The 20,649-nt window shown below is 38.2% G+C and overlaps 1 protein-coding gene and 1 pseudogene across 1 annotated transcript; both read left to right on the forward strand.

The window, feature by feature from the left end:
- LOC115283425 overlaps positions 1–18,805 on the forward strand; it is a 66,975-nt pseudogene extending 48,170 nt beyond the window's left edge.
- A 62-nt stretch (positions 18,806–18,867) lies between these two features.
- Positions 18,868–20,018, forward strand: POU3F4 (POU class 3 homeobox 4). Its single transcript, XM_029930953.1, has one exon. It carries the CDS (start codon positions 18,868–18,870, stop codon positions 19,951–19,953), a length of 1,086 nt encoding a protein of 361 aa, XP_029786813.1. The 3' UTR covers positions 19,954–20,018.
- Positions 20,019–20,649: the final 631 nt, after the last annotated feature.

The following is a 20,649-nucleotide window of genomic DNA, read 5'->3' on the forward strand; positions in this document are numbered from 1 at the left end:
TCTCTCTTGTTTTCCTGCTAGACCTATGAGTGCAAACATACGGTTTCTGTCCTTCTCTGCCTGGCTTACTTCACTCAGCATGACACCCTCAATGTCCATCCACTTTCCTACAAAGGGCCATATGTCATTCCCTCTCATTGCCATGTAGTACTCCATCATGAATATATACCACATCTTCTTGATCCATTCGTCAGGTGATGGACATTTAGGCTCCTTCCATGTTTTGGCTATTGTTGACATTGCTGCTATGAACACTGGGTACCAGCGATCTTCTAAAAGCTAGAACAAACTCTCTTAAAATTCATATGGAAACACACACACAAAAAAAAAAAACCCGAATAGCCAAAGTACTATTGAAGAGGAAAACCAAAACAGGAGGCATCACAATCCCAGATTTTAGCCTCTACTACAAAGCTGGCATCATCAAGACAGTATGGTATTGGCACAAAAACAGACACATGGACCAATAGAATAGAATAGAGAACCCTGAACTGGACTCACAAGTATATGGCCAATTAATCTTTGGCAAAGCAAGAAAGAGTGTCTAGTGGACTTCAACAGGTGATATTGGGAGAGCGGGACAGCAACATGTATAAAAATGAAATTAGACCACTTTCTGACACCATTCACAAAAATAAACTCAAAATGGATAAAGGATCTGAATGTGAGACAGGAAGCCATAAAAACCCTTAAGGAAGAAGCAGGAAGTAGCCTCCTAGACCTCCACAGCAGCAATTTCTTCCTCGACACATCCCCAGAGGCAAGGGAATCAAGAACAAAAATGGTCTTATGATTTTCAACAGTTTTTTTCAATGTAGACAATGATATAGAGGATCTATAATTTGTACACAACCAATCATAAGAATAGCTAATATTTGAGATAAACTTACAATGGATCTTTGGGTCATAAGTTCAGGGTTGTAGTGATTACTAAAACAAATAAATAAATTTCAAAATGCCTTTAAAAAAAGAGAAAATAGTATTAAACCTCTAAAAGTGTTTAGGAAGAGTTTGTCATAATGTAGTAATTTATATAATATAATGTTAAGTTGAAATCATCAGTATGTAAAATTTCTTAAAGTTTACCACCATTATGTGTATAGATATTTAAAAGCAAAGATAAAACTGAAAAATGCCACCAAAATATGAAATTTGAGTCGTGGGATTGTTTGTTTTTTCATTATATATTTATATGTTCTCCAAAAAACTATTGAAAACCTGAATACAGTCTTAAGTCATAATATAAAATTATAGTTTATTGTCAAAAAGAGGAATAGTCCCATTGTGATTTGCACTGCTCACATATCACCCAGATTACTTTAGTTCACTACATTGTAAAAGTGGTTTTGACTATACTAGAATGCTAAGGGGCTAAGTGTATGAATCTAGGATAGTGAGTGCTAATGTCTGAATTGTGTCCTCCTTTCAAATTCATATGTTGAAGACCAATCCCTTATGATGACTCTGTCTGTAAATAAGGCCTTTAGGAGGTAATGAAGGTTAAATGAGGTCATAAGTGTAAGATCCTTATCTGATAGAATTTTTGAGGAAGATTCTCTATCTCTTTCTCCCCTCTCTTTCTCTCTCTTTCACACAGCAAAAAGGAGGCCATCTGCAAATCAGGAAGATAGATTTTACAATCACCAGACCCAGCCATGCAGGCACCCTCATCTTGGACTTCCAGTTCACAACTGTGAGAAATAAATGTCTATTGTTTAAGCCATTTGATGTTTGGTATTTTTTATGACAGCTTACAAAGACTACTAGTGAGTGATCTTAAATCCACTTCAGCAATGAATGGGTAATGTAACTGAGGACATTAAAAATAGAAAAAAGGATGGGCACCTGGGTGGCTTAATAGGTTAAGCATCCAACTTCAGTTCATGTCATGATTTCATGGTTTGTGGGTTTGAGCCCTGCATTGGGCTCTGTGCTGACAGCTCAGAGCCTGGAGCCTGTTTCGATTCTGTGTCTCCCTCTCTTTGTGCTCCTCATCCACTCATGCTCTGTCTCTCTCTCAAAAATAAATAAACATTTTTTTAAACTGCGTAAAAAAAGAATAGAAAAAGGAGAAGGAAAGAAGCCAGAAGGCAGAACACTATGGAATACTTTTCTCCACCTCATGTACATGAAATAAAGACAGATCAACACTAAACCATCCTGCACACCTAGAAAACTGATGTGAGGATTAACACAACAATCTGCACAACCTGAGAACCACAACTCAGCAAGTATGCAGTGCAGAGAAGTGAACTGGGGGAGAGAGAAGTTGCAGAAGGCAGGGAACTGTTTTTGCTTATGGAGAGAGGATGGAGATGGGAGAAGAGTACAGAAAAAGCACTCTAAAAGAAGCAGCTGGAGAGAAAGTGGAAAAGCGGAAAGAGCCACAGGGACTAAAATAAAAGGGGAGAGAGGAGACAAGAGAGGGTTTTAATTCCATTAAGACTCTATAAACGGGGGAGAACAGAGTCTAAAACTCTGCAGCTCAATACCTGTTGGTGCTCTTGTGGTAAGGGCAAATTCCCAGGAGAAGAGTGTGTCCAGGAGGTCCTTGGGCCACATGGATTTTTCATAATCCCTGAAATGCTGCTGCTACATAATTCCTTGAAATTTCTCTGGGGTCAGCTGGCACGCAGCCATAGTCTCTGGACAGAAGCAGCAGTACTGTCCCTTGAATGTTCCTAGGTGCAGCTGGCACCCAGGCATTGCTCAGTGAGACCGTCCCCCAGAGGATCTGAATGAGTCAAAGCCACAGTCCCTCTGAAGTGAGGGATCTGGAAACACAGTCGCATCTGAGATAAAACTCAGGAGAGAGGCACCACCTGGAAAACTGATGGCATGGTCATGGACAGTGTCAAAGCAGGGAGTGGATGGAAGCCAGAGACAAAGGATAGATGCACAATTCCTGGTCAGGATGAGAATAGAGATCTGATAATAAAGACTGGGTAGTACTATCAACAATAGCCAAAGTATGGAAAGATCCCAAATGTTCACTGATGAATGAATGGATAAAAAAGTTGTGGTATATGTACAATGCAGTATTACTCGGCAATCAAAAATATGAAATCTTGCCATTTGCAACTATGTAGATGCAACTAGAGAGTAGTATGCTAAGTGAATTATTCAGTCAGAGAAAGACAAATATCATATAGCTTCACTCATATGAAGACTTTAAGATACAGAAAAGGTAATCATAAGGGAAGGGAAGCAAAAATAATGTAAAAACAGTGAGTAGACAAAAAACATAAAAGTCTCTTAAATATGGAGAACAAAAAAAGAGTTCCTGTAGGGGTTGTGGGAGGGGGTGTGAGCTAAATGGTTAAAGGGTATTAAGGAATCTACTCCTGACATCATTGTTGCATGGTATGCTAAATAACTTGGGTGTTAATCCAAAAAATGAATTAAACAAAAATTAAAAAAGAATAGACCAAAGGAAGAAGGTGCAGCACAGAAATTGTTTTCAGATATTTAAAGAGATAGAATATAGAAAGAGAAATTGTCTCACCAAACTAGGTTAGAATACTTTAGTTTAATGCAAGAAATAACTTTCTAACATAGCTTGACAAAATGGAATATGATGCTTTTGAATGTCATAAGCTCCTTCCCAGTTGACATATTCCATTAAAAGTAGAGAACTATTGCTTAGGAAAGTTATAGAAGAGATTTCTATATGAATTTAGATGACTTGTGAAGTCCCATCTAACTACAACTTTCTTTGTCTGAAGGTTTTATCCTAACATTCCACACTGTTGAAATGTTTTAGAATTTTAAGTCTCCTATAATATATTAATTATCCCTGAAATTGTCTAAATATGGTTTCTATGCTTTCATTTCAGTCTTTCCTTAAAACATGAAGAATGGCGCAAAACCTAATATAGAACCCTACTCCATGCTCCTAGAGCACTCTGATTCACTGACCACTAACTTCTCTATAACATAGCTGTTTTTTAAGTATTTTTACAGGTTCTCTATACCTGTACCTGAATTATTTGTTTAAAATCCATGTAGAAATAATTATCTTCTTGTAAAAATTAACATTCTCACCTCAGTTGATCCATTTATTTGACTAACCTAATTGTCCTCCAATGTAAATGGTGACAATGAAAAACTGTGGTAAAATAAGAACTTTAAAATGTATAAATCTTTGAGAAAAACACTTATTTTTCCTACATAAAAAGGAAAATAATCAAAACATTACATGTTTATGGTACCAGGCCTTAACTACCAGTTATAGCATTATTTGCATGGGATAGCATTTCTGAATTTAAACTCAAGACAACAGAATACCAATTCCTTCCTCTTATGTATTAGAACCAGACTCCCAGTATTGGCAGAGGTAGATATACCTGTACCTTAATCCAAATCTTGTAAAATTTTTCTTGGTGAGGATTTCATGGATGAATTTCAGGTATAGAAACAGTTTACAGGGACTGTGTTTCAAAAGGATGCTCCAAATGCCAACAATAAAGTTCAAATGTTGAGAAAGCCCCCCAAGGTCTCTCGTATTAAGAGGAGAGATTTTTAGCAGTGATGAATAGATTCCAGAAGAAATGTCAGGGTACAAAGCAAGAAAACATATTTGGGGTGAAGAAAAGGGCAATTACTATTGCAAATGAGTGCTACTAGGAGAACAAGTGATAGTAGTTTCTGAGTAGGAAAGCAGGAGCTGTGTTCATACGTGGTTGTTAAAAGCTCCTATGTCAAGAGTGCCCGGCTGGGTCAGTTGGTTGAGCGTCCAACTTCCGCTCAGGTCATGACTTCACGGTTAGTGGATTTGAGCCCAGTGTTGGGCTTTGTGCTGACAGCTAGTTCAGAGCTTGGAGCCCCTCTCTCTCTCTCTCTCTCTCTCTCAAAATAAGTTAAAACATTTTTAAAAAATAAAATAAAATAAAAAGCTCCTATATTGGGAAATACATGCAGTGAGGAATTGACATTTAAATAAAACCAAATTAATACAAACTATAGAAATCTCACAATAAAATAATGTAACAAATATTATTTAAATATGAACCCTTATTGAACATTATTATAGGTCAGGCACTAAGATAAACGTGATGAACAATTTATATGCATCATGCTATACAATTCTTATAACAACTCCATGAGGTAGGTTCTAATGTTGCCTCATTTTTCTAAAGGGAAGTAAGTTTCAAAAATGATATGTAGTTAAGGTCACTTATTAAGTGGTGGAACTGAGATACAAACTCAGGTCTGCATAATTCTCAACTCAACTCAATCACTTTTCTATTATATACTGTTCCAATGTTTAGGCCCAAAAGTTTGTCACAAATAGCTTAATAATTTACACATTAAAATATTTACTCTTATGAGAGGAGCATATTTAGATTTTTATTTGAAATACACAGTCATTAGGCGACCTATATTTTAAATAATTTTTTCCATAATATTTTATTGTCAAATTGTTTTCCATACAACACCCAGTGCTCTTCCCCTTAAGTGCCCTCCACCATCACCACCACCTCTTTTCCCCCTCCCCCTTCCCCCTCAACCCTCAGTTCATTCTCAGCATTCAATAGTCTCTCAAGTTTTGCATCCCTCTCTCTCCCCAACTCTCTCTCCCTCCTCTGCTCCCCCTGGTTCTCCATTAGGTCTCTCTTGTTTTCCTGCTAGACCTATGAGTGCAAACATGTTTATAATTAATTTGGACATTCCAGCATGTGATGCAGCTATAAGTAGTTTCATTGATCATGAACATATATATTTTCCAAGGTTGAAATCCAGCTTACTTTACAAATTCTGCAATTGCCCTCACGGAAAACTAAGGAATATTGGGCTTTGTCCCATCACCTTATCTCCCAATTTGAGGAAACTCCAGTCAATGTGTTGAACATTAAAAAGTATACTTCATTACTCAATACCATTTATAAATCATTCCACTCTTTCTGGGTCCAAATCATTTGACAAAATATTTTACTGTAAAAAAGTTTTGGGGCTACTGTGTGATTATTCCCACTTGGAAAATATACAGTTTCCCCTCCATAAAACTTGACCAGAAGGTCAGAGAGAAAGGAAATTATTAAGCATTCTACCAAGTTTTTTCTCCCAAGAAAAACTAAGATAGAGGTCAATGAATAAGTATGTGCAGGCTGGAACTTGAATCCTCTAGGGTGACTGTAGGCTAATTAATAATTAATGCCAAAGCCACGGTGTTTGAAATGCAGATGTGATAACTGGAGGCCTGGCAGTGCTGTTCAGAGGAAGCAGATTTAGATGCTATAGGGAATAGACACTCTCTTGCCGGCTGGCTTAGCGATCCAGCCTGGGTGCAAAGCAGGGCCTATGTTTTAGATTATATTCCCCTCAGCTGTTAATTACCTGAACCTACTTTGAAGTTCTTCTCTTTTTATCCTCTGCATGAAAAGAGATTGGTTCAGCCAAGGGACTTAGAGAAATGATCAAATATATGGGGTGGAGGGAAAGGGGTGGTAATAGAACTTCAGATATAAGAAGATAATGAAGAAAAACACATAGTAGAACATACAAGAACATACATTATTAGGAAATGTTGAATTGTGATTCATTCTGTAAACACATTGTGTTTTGCTCAGTTCTAATGAACTTTATCTTAAATATATGTATAAACTTTCTCTGAATAGGTATAACTAATATTTCCATCTGTATTATTATATCATGACTTGACAAGAGACAGATGTTTTACAGTGTCATATTTAATTTAATAAAGTCATTTAAATCTTTTCATATTTATACCTACTTACTGATAAGGACATTAACAGAATCAGCCACAGACTATCTCTATATAACCTATTCGTGGTCATACCACTCATTCTCAGAGCACAAACAGAAGATACCATTGTTTAAAAGGGGGAGCTAGAGAATATTAGAAAATTATGGGAATAGGCTGCAGTTGAGACAAATATGAAAATGCATGGTAGTAGGATTAGCTGCATTATAAAGCAGCCTGGTTTGTTTTCAGGATATATGAGTTTATACACACAATTTAAAGAAGCATAATCATTAACGAGTAAGTAAATTGCAGCATGCCTGGATTAGATGTAAATGTCTAGGTTTGTTTGTTTATTTATTTGTTTTTTTTTCTATTTTAAATGTTATTATTAGTCCAGCTACTTCAGACAAAGTACTTTCCTGAGATACATTCCACTTGCACATGAACAAAAATCTCTCTTTTGTTGCAGAATGCAGTAATGAAATAGCTAATTTTCAACTGTGAGAAATACCTTTGTAACTTTCTGACAGAAAAATGGCACTGAAAACACAATTACAGTAAAAGGTGTACCTACATTGAAACTGACAGTTGTGGATACAGTATCATCTGACTAAAGTGACATCAAATGCCCACAACCAAATCAGTGAGTGATTATCATTAAGCTCAGACATAAAACAGACCTCCATGCAGAGATTTGGTTTTGGAGTTCTATTTTATTTACAACCTATTTCTATTTAAAGGACCAATTTTGTGAAGAGAGTCCTTAAACTTTTAAATTAGGATGAAAAACTAGAAATTTGTTCTTTAGAATTTATTTATTGCTCAAAATGCAAATTCCAAAAAAAATGTAGGGCTTGCATCATTACACAATTTAAATTTTTTTTAAGCAAGACAATAATCGTGTAACTAAAGGTCTTCTATCAAAAACAAAAACACATTAGGAATTTTTACAATTCAATGTGTAATATAGCTTTCCCAGTTGTGGTTTTCATTCTAAGAATATATATACACCAACAGTAAGATTGTATAAAATAATAACAAAAACAAATTCATCTCCATGAAATTTAAATTCTAACTAATACTAATCTAAAGCGGGGGGACCCAGTTCACAGAAAACAGAATCTGCTCTCATACTGATTTTGTCTCTTGTCAGCTATCTCTTCTGTATTATAATGCTAGAGTCCAAAGTGTTAATCAAAATGTAGCATTTTTTTCCAGGTTTTAAATACGCACTTTGTATGTTGAGTTCCCTGCTACTAAGTAAGGGGGGGGGGGAATAAAGATGAGCTTGAAAAGTGTATAGCAGCAAATCAGAGGCAAAATTTAAGACAAAATGAAACAAAAATTTAAAAACCATAGACCACTTAGATTAGCACGTAAGATTTTCATGGCCATACTCTTTTACTCTATGATCATTCATAATTATTCATGAGTTGTGAATTTTGAAACACAAACACAGAACAATACCTATTTCCTAGACTGAAACTGAAGCAGTCTTCCAGAATTAAAGCCCAAGCTTTTGAATTCTTTTTCTTTGCACCAAATGAAACTGCATTAAGGCTCATTACATTTAGACTTCATTTATATGTGTTTTTATTTTATTTTAATTTGTGTTATATTAACAATATGTTAACAAATAAATTTATTTATATATTCTTATTTATAATTTTTCTGAACAAATAATTTTATTTAAAACCTCATTAAAATGCAGTTAATTTATAGATTCAACTCTATAAAAATAAACCATGGTCGTTTTAGAAAATTTACAAGCTAAACATTACATTTTACTATAACATTTTATTTTTTTTTCTTTTATATTTTATTGTCAAGCTGGGAAAAACTGAGAGCTTTCCCCCGAGATCAGGAACACGACAGGGATGTCCTCTCTCACCACTGCTGTTTAACATAGTGCTGGAAGTCCTAGCATCAGCAATCAGACAACAAAAGGAAATAAAAGGCATCAGAATTGCCAAAGATGAAGTCAAACTTGCACTTTTTGCAGATGACGTGATAGTTATACTTTTTTTAAGACTCCCATCACTTGGCCAATCTAATTTAAGGAAAAATGTATTTGAAAACATTATCTCCAGTTAAACATCAATGTTTAGTTTAGAGATATACGTATAACAGAGATATAAACTAAAACAGCACAATGATATCACCACAAACATTAGGTTAAGTTTTCCATTTTATTTCAGCCTGTATGTTTACTTCCCTACTTCCTTCACTCCCACTGTCTCTTCCACTAAGATTTGCATATTTTGTAAAGATTTATTCAATTAGTTAAAGCACATTAGATGAAGTTTTAATATAATTTATTGCATACATTTACACTACTTTCAAGGTCTTAATATATTTTAGAAAGCAATGTTAAAAAATGAATCTGCATAGCCACCAATATTTAAGCTGTAGAAACTTGGAGCCATAATTTGTATAATTTTATATTAATTTGGAAGAACTAAAGCATTCTTCTCTATGCCAATTCTATTTTAAATGTTTTTTCCTCTTGATATATTCTTTCCCCAGTTCATTTTCAATCATGTGTTCATATTGTAAAACTTCTTATGACTAGAAACTCTTATACACACATAATATTCTGAATGCACTACAATATAAAATATAGTTAGATTATCTACTTTGTGTCTTTTTTACCTGCAGCTACAGGGAGATTGAAATGAAGTTCTCAGTTCTTAGTAAAATATCAGATAGATCTTAACAGAAATGTTTTTCTGCCTTCCACTATGAGTGATGTGTGTTGCATGCACTATGCACTGACAAGTAGAGGAAGACTTCTTTACCCTGTAAAAGGAAAAGTAAAACATTGGAAAAGGATTTTAATGGAAACATACTATTAAAATAGTTTTATATTAAACCCTGCTAATTTTCTAGGTGAAGGCTGTGAAGTGAGTGTAAGAAAACATTAAAAGGGAATTGAATTTGCATTCCTTATGTTACAGGCACGTGTTTACATGACCTTTAAAACAGAATTAAAGCTGTATCATCAGCAGCTGTAGGCAATTCACATTACTAAGGCAATCAAATCAGAATGCTAAACTAACTATAAAACATAAATTAAACTGATAGAGAATCATCTCAATTCACTAAGTTTACTTGCAACGTACTTCTACACTACTAGTCATTTCAAAGCAGTTTGTATATCCACCAATTCAGAAGTACTCCAATACATCTGAAAACAGAGTGTCCAGCTAAAAGTATATAAGCTAGGAGCACTTTAACATATCTTTGTCAACAAATGTCCATCCTTCATCTGTTCTAGCTTATTTCATGATCATTATTTACTTTCACCAATCACCTCCAAGGGTAAGCATCATCCCATGAAGACAAAATGATCTCCAATATGTTATGCATGACAGAGATGATTTTTACTTACAAACAAGTATTAGAAAGTGTTTATAAAGGATCCTTTAAGGCTAGTGAACATTAGCTGCACTTATTTTACTCTCAACTTCATTGTGTTGTTCCCCAATACTCCCAAGCTTTCCAATAACTATATTCTTGTTTCCTTTCATAGCAAGATTATGTATCACACCTTTTAAAATATGGTAGAGTGGATTATTAAATAGGGCTTTAAATCTAATTGTCTGTGATAAGGGGAAGGGGGAGGGCGGAAAAGAGGTGGTGGTGATGGTGGTGGGCACTTAAGGGGAAGAGCACTGGGTGTTGTATGGAAAACAACTTGACAATAAAATATTGGAAAAAAATAATAAAAATAAAAATAAAAAAATTTAAAAAATAAATAAAAATTAAAATTAATAAAAATGAAAAAAACAAACTTCTTTAAAAATAATTAAAAATAAAAATGAGTGGAGAAGTAATTGAATTACAATTTTACTTCAAACAGAAACTCCAATCTCTTTTCAAAAGTAGAAGTAGTAAGAAGAGGATAGGCAGAATAAGGAGACAGTCTCATTATCACTATCATTTTAATAAGTTTAAATGAATATTTAGGATATATAAGATAAATCTGAGTGTTGATATTTAGATTGCTCTAATCATGTTTTTTTTTTAGAAACCTAAGGTTTCTCTCGCCTCTGTCAATTGTTAAAAACAGAAATTTTCTATTTTTAAGGAAGTTTAGGTAGGTTTAAATCCTGCTGTCCTTAATGTGATCTGAGCTGATATTTTAGTACCTGGACAAAACATTTTAGGGTGACTTTCACCACTCCCACCCTCCCACACAAGCTCAAGAAGCGTCATGGGGATGATGCTCTCCTACACACCCCTCCAAGGAAGAGTGTCACTGAATCAGAGCTGTGATAACATAAAGTATTTGTCAGTGAAAGGGCTGGACCTTGCCTCCTGAGAAAGGGTTACCTTTAGCACCTTACTTTTATGAGGACTACAGAGAAGAACATTGGTCTTAAGATTGTTTAACGAGACCCATACATGAAAGGTAGAGGCTATCCAGGGAAAAAGATGCTCAGCCAGGCTACCCAGGTCCAGGGGATCCTGAGCAACAAATTACTGTAAGCTTCAAAGCTCACACAGCTGCCTTGGTGCTGGATCTTCTAGATTCTTACTCCCTCCCTCCACTTCCAATTGGGATAATTAGGCCTTGACTCTATCTCAGGGATCTTGCTTCAAATAGAGGACAAGAGCCTGGGGAAGGAGGAGCAATGGGAGCCCAGAAGCTGGAAAAATAAGCCCCTCTTGCTAGCTGCCTGGTTTTTGGAATTGAACAAATTTGGCTTAAAGAATTCTCATTCACAAAAGTATCTTAAGATAGGAATTCTCAGTTTAACACCCCCACCGCTGTCCTAATTCAGCCACCTTTATTCAGATGTATCCGAGAGGCTGAAGTCAGGTCTAGTCTTTGGGCTTCATTTGAGCATTTTAGCCAAATGAAGGTGAGGGATCCTGTTGCTGCCCAGATTGCTGCCTCTCCTGCTAAGGCCGTGTACAGAGCTTTGGGGACAGCTCCTTGATTCTCTCTGGTCCTGACTTTCTGCAGATTCAAGTGAGAAAACTTGGGTTCTTGGCAACACTAGAATTGAGAGCAGGCTAGTCACAGAGACATAGACATGGGAGGAGCAGATCCATCAAGGAATAAGACTTCATGAGGGGCTGGGTTCTTTTGCTGGCCCATCTGAGTGCGTGAACATTGAAAAGAGACTCCAAAAAAAGTCTTGTATATAAAATAGACACATGCAATGACATGTGTTCATAAGCAGCCAGAAGCCAAAATACTAGATAAAGTAGATCTATTTTTCAAGCAGGGGAGTCATATTGATGTCCCCAATTGAGAGTAAAGTTCCAGAGATGGCTCAAAAAAAGTTACTGGAGATGGAGATTTTAATAGCACTCAGGAAACCTATACCAACCCCTCAATAATGAACACAACAATCATAACAGAGAAAGCACTAATATTCTTGTAAAAATTGAATGTCCAAAATGCCCTTGCAAAGTCGACTTTTCCTCAAACATGTTCTCTTTCTCTCAACCTCATTCCCTCATTCTCTCTCATATATATATATATGAATATATATACACATACACACACTCACATACACGCACACATTTTTTCTCACAATCATCAACCACCTTCCCTACCCAGTCCCTCCAGGAAAACAAAACAAAACAAAACAAATTTCTGAATGAAGACAGCAAGTTAAATCTGGTCAGTTGCTTATTTTCAAATATGATAGTTTCTTGCTCACTTGGGGGCCTGGAAATAGTAATGTGAGCCCAGAGTACTCAGTAGATTACTTACTAAAATTGTTTTCCTAGAAGGAGCACATATTTTGATCTGTAATCAAATTTCCTGTAGTCCTTTTACCTCACATGGATACCGAATGCTAGCTATTTCAGATAAATACTATTTACTAAGAAAAAGCAGGAGTGGCAAAAGTTCAGGGAAACAGGATCTCAGTTATGTATGAAATCTGAGCATGTTGCGTGTTACAACTGTAATCCGTTGTAACTACAAAAATGACTTCTAAAAGCTGTCTAATGTAAAACTAGATAATATATTGATACCGTGAATAATGACCTACAGAGTTTAAGATAGGAGATTATTTCTACACTCCTTCTGATTGATCAAACAGCTGGAACTATATTTTTCCCTTCCTTAATACTCTCACAATTTCTGACTTTAAGAAAATGGGTGCCTGGATGGTTCAGTTGGTTAGGCATCCAACTTCAGCTCAGGTCATTATCTCACAGTTTGTGAGTTTGAGCCCTGTGTCAGGCTCTGTGCTGACAGCTAGCTCAGAGCCTGGAGCTTGTCTTCAGATTCTGCCTCTCTCTCTCTCTCTCTCTGACCCTTCCCTGCTCACGCTGTCTATCTCTCTCTCTCAAAAATAAATAAAACAATAAATTTTAATTAAAGAAAGAAAAATCAAAATATAGATAAAAACCACCACTGCGGTTTAAATTTGGAAACATTCCACTACTCCACTTTAAAAAAAAAGTTAATTTCACATGGGATCTCTGTTTTGTAAAATCATCAACTGGATTCTACAAACCTAAGTTCTGTCTAAGGTGCAAAACAAGTAACTGCAAAATATGCACAACGATTCCTAGACACCCCAAATCCTGGTCCCGGGAATATGAGAACCATACAGAGTAGTCAACAAAAGTTCTCTCTCTGTACAGCTTTTTCCCTGGGACCCTGTAAGATCAGAGTTCACGCACTGACAATGGCAATGGCAAGGGAGGAATTGACCTCAGAAGAGAAACTGAGAGTGAATCAATGCGACCTTGACAACACAGCTGTGGGAGCCCATATCCTTTCCATTCGCAGTGAGGGTCTCTATTGTCCCTGTCTTCTCTAACCATCCTATCCACAGTCCCAACTACACAATTCCTCTCCACTTCCTAACTGACAATCGATTTGTTTAGTAAATAACTAGTGCTCTTAAAGATTGAGATATATATATATAATATATATATATATATGAATTTTCTTCATGATGGATATCTTAATTTTAAAATTATGTCTGCTGCAGCATTCACTATATGTTCTCATTCCTCCCTCTCCCTCTTCCTCTCCCTCTCCCCTTTTCTCTAAAGATCCATTTCCTCATGTTCAAGGAAAGCTAACAGAATTTAAAAATTGAACTAATTGAGTTTGAGTTGGTATTGGCTAATACCTGCTAATGTCTAATTTTTTAAAGTTTTTAACATCTATTCATTTTTGAGAGACAGAGATAGACAGAATGTATGTAGGGGAAGGACAAAGAGAGAAGGGAGACAGAATCTGAAGCAGTTTCCAGACTCTGAGCTGTCAGCCTGATGTGGGCTCGAACACACTGATGGGGAGATCATGACCTGAGCTGAAGTCAAAAGTTCAAATGACTGAGCCACCCAGGAGCCCCTAATGTTGTCTAATTTTTTAAAGATTCTTTCCCAGATTATTATGAGCTCCTTTGCCTTCCCTCCACACAGTTTATGAAGAAGAAGAAGAAGAAGAAGACGAGGAGGAGGAGGAGGAGGAGGAGGAGGAGGAAGAAGAAGAAAGGAGAAGGAGGAAGAAAAGGAAAACAAAGAGGAAGAGCAGTAAGTGGAAGAAGAAGAACAGTAACAACTGTAAGAGGAGCTACAGTAGGCTGGTGCTCTAAAGAGTAGCTATTACTCACACTGAGAACCTCTAATGAGCCCAAAGTACAGATGCCAAAACAAGGCTTATTTTCCTGTTGCTTTCAGAATCTGTCCATTTGTTTCCCTTCCCTGACAAGCCCCCAAGTTATAAAAATAAAATATGTACTTGTACCTACCAAGCACAATCTAAGTAGTCCTATTTCCAAAGTGGACTCCTGTTGAAGACGATGGTTTCAATCTTGAAGTCATACCTATGTGCCATGTCCTACTCTGTGGAACTTCATGCTGTATTATACACATTCAAATCTGGCTTTTTAGCCTTCTTTCCTGACCCCTTCCCCAACTCTCATCAGCCACAGACCACTTCCCCTCTTCCATTTGTACAGATAATGAGAATGCTTCATAATCGATACAATCTATACTCATCATCTATACTAAAATCTACAAAAAGCATAATTTCCATTTCTGAACAAACTTAGGCACAGACTTCCAGCTGCTACCAAGCTCTTATGCTTCCACAGAAGTGCAACTTAGTTTTTTTGTCACTCCTTCCTTGCTTCCAAGGAGGCTGGGAATGTCTGGGAAAACACTCACTTGTGAGGAATGAGAGTCACAATCCCAGGTTACAAACGAATGAACATACAAATAAATCAAACCAATCTGATTTTCTTCCAGCAAGTAGTGAAATTTCCCTTTTATAAAACAAGCAAAGTGATGGGTAGGGTGAAGTGGCAAACCCACTCCAGGTGGAAGGCAATCCAAGAAGGAATGAAGTTTGTGCTATGTGCTGGCCCAGCAAGAGTTTGAAACCTGTCCTACCTTGCTGGAAGCAGGTGTGTGAACTTGATAAAATTACAGTTCCTCTACTTCTAACTTGGGCTCCACTCCAAGATGACTTTTTGTTATCCCAACCTGCTAGGGTTGGGGCAACTATTATTATATTCAAACTATACCAATGGTGGGGGATAAATAAGATCTGAGGACCTGTTAGTGGACTTCAATATCAGGATGAAAAGAATGCCAAGATATGTATTTACCCCAACCACGCATGAGAGCAGGTTACCAGTGGTAACTTTGAGTTTAATTTAAAATCAGTCTATGAAAACTAAGTTACCAGTTCTTTGCAACAGTAGCTTCACATGTACTTATTTCTCTCCCATGTCCAGACCAGGTTCTCTATTGAATGAGTCTCTTTTATTTTGCATGGGGCAGGGGATTTGTGGCCATGGTCCCCCCTTTTATTCCTCTCTCTATGGAAACCCAGATCATGGGGAGAAATATGCAAGGCTGAATAAAGAGAAGCCACAGAAAGGAGCGCTTGAGAGCAGCATCTGTTACACTTGGGAAGTTAGACTGACAGGAGAAGGCGAAGGAAACCTCTCCAGTAGATTAGTCAGAGCAGCAAGAAGATTTTACTATATGCAGATATTTTCCTCAGAAAACAAAACATCTTACATGCAAGAGAAAATTATATCACAGCTGCTAGAGGATGGGACTGCACCTGAATTAGGCAGTATCCATATTCATGGGAACTAATTTTTTAACAAGAAAGGAAAGAAGAAAGAAAGAATGAAGAGATGGAAAGGACGAAGGAAAGAGGGAGGGTAAATGGAAAGAAGAAAAAACTAAAAGGACAGAAAGAAAGAAAGAAAGAAAGAAAGAAAGAAAGAAAGAAAGAAAGAAAGAAAGAAAGAAAGAAAGAAAGACAGAAAGAAAGAGAGAAAGAGAGAGAGAGAGAGAGAGAGAGAGAGAGAGAGAGAGAGAGAAGAAGGATGACAACGTTGGTTTTTGCTCCTGTCAGAAGCTATTTTTACATTAAAAGATTAGAGAACAAAGGTGTGAGAAACCTGTCTCTGGGCACAGATACCTTCTCCCTGGCAGTGCCCCTGCCCCAGCCTTTGGGCATGGTCTGAACCCCTTTTGCTTGCCTGGCAAAATTGGTTGCCCAGATTGTAAGAATTCAGGCAAGTCAGAATTGGAAAGGGATCCCCTTTTTTGTCCATGCAAAATCCTTCTAAATTTATAATTACCTTAACCCCCTGAATGACCAGACTAAGATTAGTAACTCTTTCACCCAAATGCAGCTGCGATGGTGGGGGTGGGGAACCCAGCATTACAACAACATGGCATTGATAATGATCTTTTTGCTTGTATTTTTTTTTCATTGCTTTTCCCTCTGACCTCTAAACTGACATGACATAAACTAGCAAACGGATCCTTAAACAGGCAGCCTAATAGAGCACCTGAAAACGTTTATTTTTGTTTGATTTTAACAAGTACTTTTTTCTTCAGGAAGCAAAAGTTCGGGTACAAATGAGATTGTGTTCTTACAAAGGAAGATACACACAGTTCATTGGTAGTAAAGAAAAGACATTCTTGAGAAGAGAAGAGAAGAGAAGAGAAGAGAAGAGAAGAGAAGAGAAGAGAAGAGAAGGAGAAGAGAAGAGAAGGAGAAGGGACAGAGGAAGAGAGGGAAAGGAAAAATAAATTTCTACGTTAAAAGCAGATGAACCTTTACAATAAGACACCAGCAAAGGAAACCACAATTTCAATAAGAAGGAGGAGGGGGAGAAGATGGCAAATTATCATCTCTACCAATAGCGACTAAGTGGTTATCTTTTTTTTTTTTTAAGAGAGAGAGAAAGGAAAAAAAAATATCACCCAGACCCCATGTTTTTCTGCTTAATAGACACAATTTAAATTTACCAATATAAACTCCTATCACTCTGCTCTCATAAAAAATTACTCATTTCACAGGAAATAGATGCTGTTTATCTATATATAGGAATGGCAGAATAGCTCACCTGGTTTTTATTTTTTTCTCATTTTCTTGCATTTTCTTCAGATCTGTCTTCTTAGAGAAACTAATGCCTTAATGACTTTCTGGTAGCTGCAAGCCTTCTTTTATTTCTGCTAAATATATGAAAATGTATGCAAATTTAAATCAAGCTAAACCTGGGAGCTCTTGCAATATATTTAATGGAATTTCAAACCAATAAAGGAACTCTGATGTTGTCTTCTGTAAGTGCAAGTATAATTATGCAGTTAGGTTACCTTCATAATCATGCAATAGAAGGTCTTTTTTTTTTTAACTTCAGAAATCCAGCTAGGTATCCCCTGTTCCCTTTTCTCAACTAGAGATACTCTAAATTCTTTGCATTTTACCATACTCAGTTTATAAGCAAAGCTTTTGAACAAGGCTGTGGAGTAGTGGGACTTGCCTTTCCCTAACTTATAAAAGCTTAGGAGTCTTTCTTATGGTCCTTTCCTCTAATCAAAATGTGAAAACAGTCTTGTACCCCCAAGCTGAAAGCAACTGAAGCTGATGGGAATGTGTGTTGGGGTTGGGGGGAGTGGTACTTAAAGCCAAACAGCCCGCCATCACTTCTCTCTCTCTCTCTCTCTCTCTCTCTCTCTCTCTCTCTCTCTCTCCCTCTCTCTCTCTCTCTCTGAAGTTTTCAGGGCACACTACAGGATTCCTATTTACTTTAGTTTGTTTGGGAGGGGGAGGGGGAGAAGTGCGTATTAAAGACAATTTTACTAGGGAACAGCATCAGAGGCAGTATTCATGAACATCCCCTTATGTACCTAATTAAATTTGGTCCTATGAGTTTTTGTGGTGAGTGTGAGAAAGGGCTGTCCATTTCAGCAAGCAATGCCTCTGAAAGAAGTTGTGGAACCGCTGATGGGAGCTGACATGGAGCAGTAATAAAAAGCAAGTCATCCAATTGACCAACTGGATTGGAAAGCAAACTTCAAAATAAAATAAAAAAATTTTGCCAGGATCACATTAAATTTTACTTTTATCACATTAGATTTTCCCAGAAACTTCTAGTTCTTCACGCCTTAAATCGAAATTTTCAGAATTAGCTGAGCATTTCTTTCTTAGGTGCTTTCTGACCTTGGTATCAAGTTTCTCATAAATGATAAAGTGAAATAAATAAAACAAGTCAAAATAGCTTTCAATTCCCTTTGCTCAAAGTTCGTACAAGATTTTGTTTTACAGTCCCCGGCACAACTAGCCCAGGATATTAAATGAATTTGATTTTTTTAAAAATCCCAATTAAAAACTAGATGGTATTTAATCTGGTTACATTGCTTTCTTAGTATATTTTTTTCTAGATTTTGGTTAATCTAAATCTAAATAATACAAAAGAAATTCTAAAACCAGTTTGCTACCTCACCCCCTACCCAACTCCTCCCAGGCCCCAAACACACAAAAACACACTCCCCCCTCTTACTTCCCCCTCTACTACAGAAGTCCACAATGTCAGAGGTGGGAGGGAGGGGGAAAGGGTTAATCAAATGAGCTGCTGCCACTCAGAGCCAGGCAGCCAATGGAGCCGAAAGATTGATTTACTTCCTGCTCAGATCTTATACAGAAACTCTAGTGCTCTGCCCGCCTAATTTAGAAAGTTAGCCCAGCCTCCCGTGCAGTCATTGGCCAAACCCGTGGCTGGCCAGGCCGAGATGTGCTGTAATTGGCCAGAGCGCGTGCCGGTAACTCTTTGTCGCGGCTTTGGCTCCCCCGCACCGTAGATGTCAAAGGCTGAAGCTGCTCCCTTTGCCACATTATAACTAGTAGGGGATCCTCACCTACCATGGCCACAGCTGCCTCGAATCCCTACAGCATTCTCAGTTCTAGCTCCCTAGTTCATGCGGACTCTGCGAGCATGCAGCAGGGGAGTCCTTTCCGAAACCCTCAGAAACTTCTCCAAAGTGATTACTTGCAGGGAGTTCCTAGCAATGGGCATCCTCTCGGGCATCAATGGGTGACCAGTCTGGGCGATGGAGGCCCATGGTCTTCCACACTGGCCACCAACCCACTGGACCAGCAGGACGTGAAGCCTGGACGCGAAGACCTGCAGTTGGGTGCGATCATCCATCACCGCTCACCGCACGTCGCCCACCACTCTCCGCACACTAACCATCCGAATGCCTGGGGGGCTAGTCCAGCTCCGAACCCGTCTATCACGTCAAGCGGCCAAGCCCTTAACGTGTACTCACAGTCTGGCTTCACAGTGAGCGGTATGCTGGAGCACGGAGGACTGACTCCACCGCCGGCCTCCACCTCCGCACAGAGTCTACACCCGGTGCTCCGGGATCCCCCAGACCACAGCGATCTAGGCTCGCACCACTGCCAGGACCACTCGGACGAGGAGACACCAACCTCGGATGAGTTAGAACAGTTCGCCAAACAGTTCAAACAAAGGAGAATCAAGTTGGGCTTCACTCAGGCGGACGTGGGGCTGGCGCTGGGCACACTGTATGGCAACGTGTTCTCACAGACCACTATCTGCCGGTTCGAGGCCTTGCAGCTGAGCTTCAAGAACATGTGCAAGCTGAAGCCGCTGCTGAACAAGTGGCTGGAGGAGGCTGATTCGTCCACAGGGAGCCCGACCAGCATTGACAAAATCGCCGCTCAGGGTCGCAAGCGCAAGAAGCGAACCTCCATCGAGGTGAGTGTCAAGGGCGTACTGGAAACGCATTTCCTCAAGTGTCCCAAGCCTGCCGCGCAGGAGATTTCCTCGCTGGCAGATAGCCTCCAGTTGGAGAAAGAAGTGGTGCGTGTCTGGTTCTGTAACCGAAGACAGAAAGAGAAAAGAATGACTCCACCAGGGGATCAGCAGCCACATGAGGTTTATTCACACACCGTGAAAACAGACACGTCCTGCCACGATATCTGACTGCAGGAAACAAGGAAGCGGCGGAACTGGGAGCCGCGCGGATTTCTCTCTCTCTCCCACTCTCTTCCTTTCACTTCAGCTTTATTATTGCTATCTAGAGAGATAGCAAAATCTAGATATAAAGATAGGGATCTTTCTCTTATCTTTTTTTCTTCTTCCTTTTTAAATACAGAGGATTCTAACCTATATTAAGAAAGGGAACAGGCTCACACACGCATTCAGACTTCTCAACGCTGATACACAGTAGCGTTAAGCAGGAGGAGACCGCACATACCCTGCCGCCAGGGCTACTGTTTCCTCCAACCTTTTCTGCAGATCAAAACATATTGTTTACTTTGAGTAAGGATTATTTGGTTGCTCCTCTCTTTAAAGAACAAGGAGTGGGGTAACGTGGGGGTAGGATGGGGATGTGGGAGGAGGGTGGGAAGACAGATGTGTGCCTCTGAATAACCTTTCAGCGCCTTGGTTATAGCAGCTGTATTTCAGGTGAAATCTGTTTTACAATAGACTAGTTTTGCATTTTTTTAAACTTATATAGCGTTTCTAAATGTCTGCGGTGTTTTACTACAAGCTGTACACAATATTTGTGAGACAATTTGTATCTAATTGGCCACTCCACATTATTATTGTTATTATTCCTTCACTGAGCTGATGATTTTCTAATTGCTAAGAAAAGGGAGGGAGACTGAAAGAAGG

This window comes from Suricata suricatta, chromosome X (genome assembly GCF_006229205.1).
Source record: "Suricata suricatta isolate VVHF042 chromosome X, meerkat_22Aug2017_6uvM2_HiC, whole genome shotgun sequence".
NCBI classification, from domain to species: Eukaryota; Metazoa; Chordata; class Mammalia; order Carnivora; family Herpestidae; genus Suricata; species Suricata suricatta.

Bases quoted from the DNA above. Each gene is read 5' to 3' on its own strand.
- POU3F4 (XM_029930953.1), top strand. From the start codon at position 18,868: ATGGCCACAGCTGCCTCGAATCCCTACAGCATTCTCAGTTCTAGCTCC.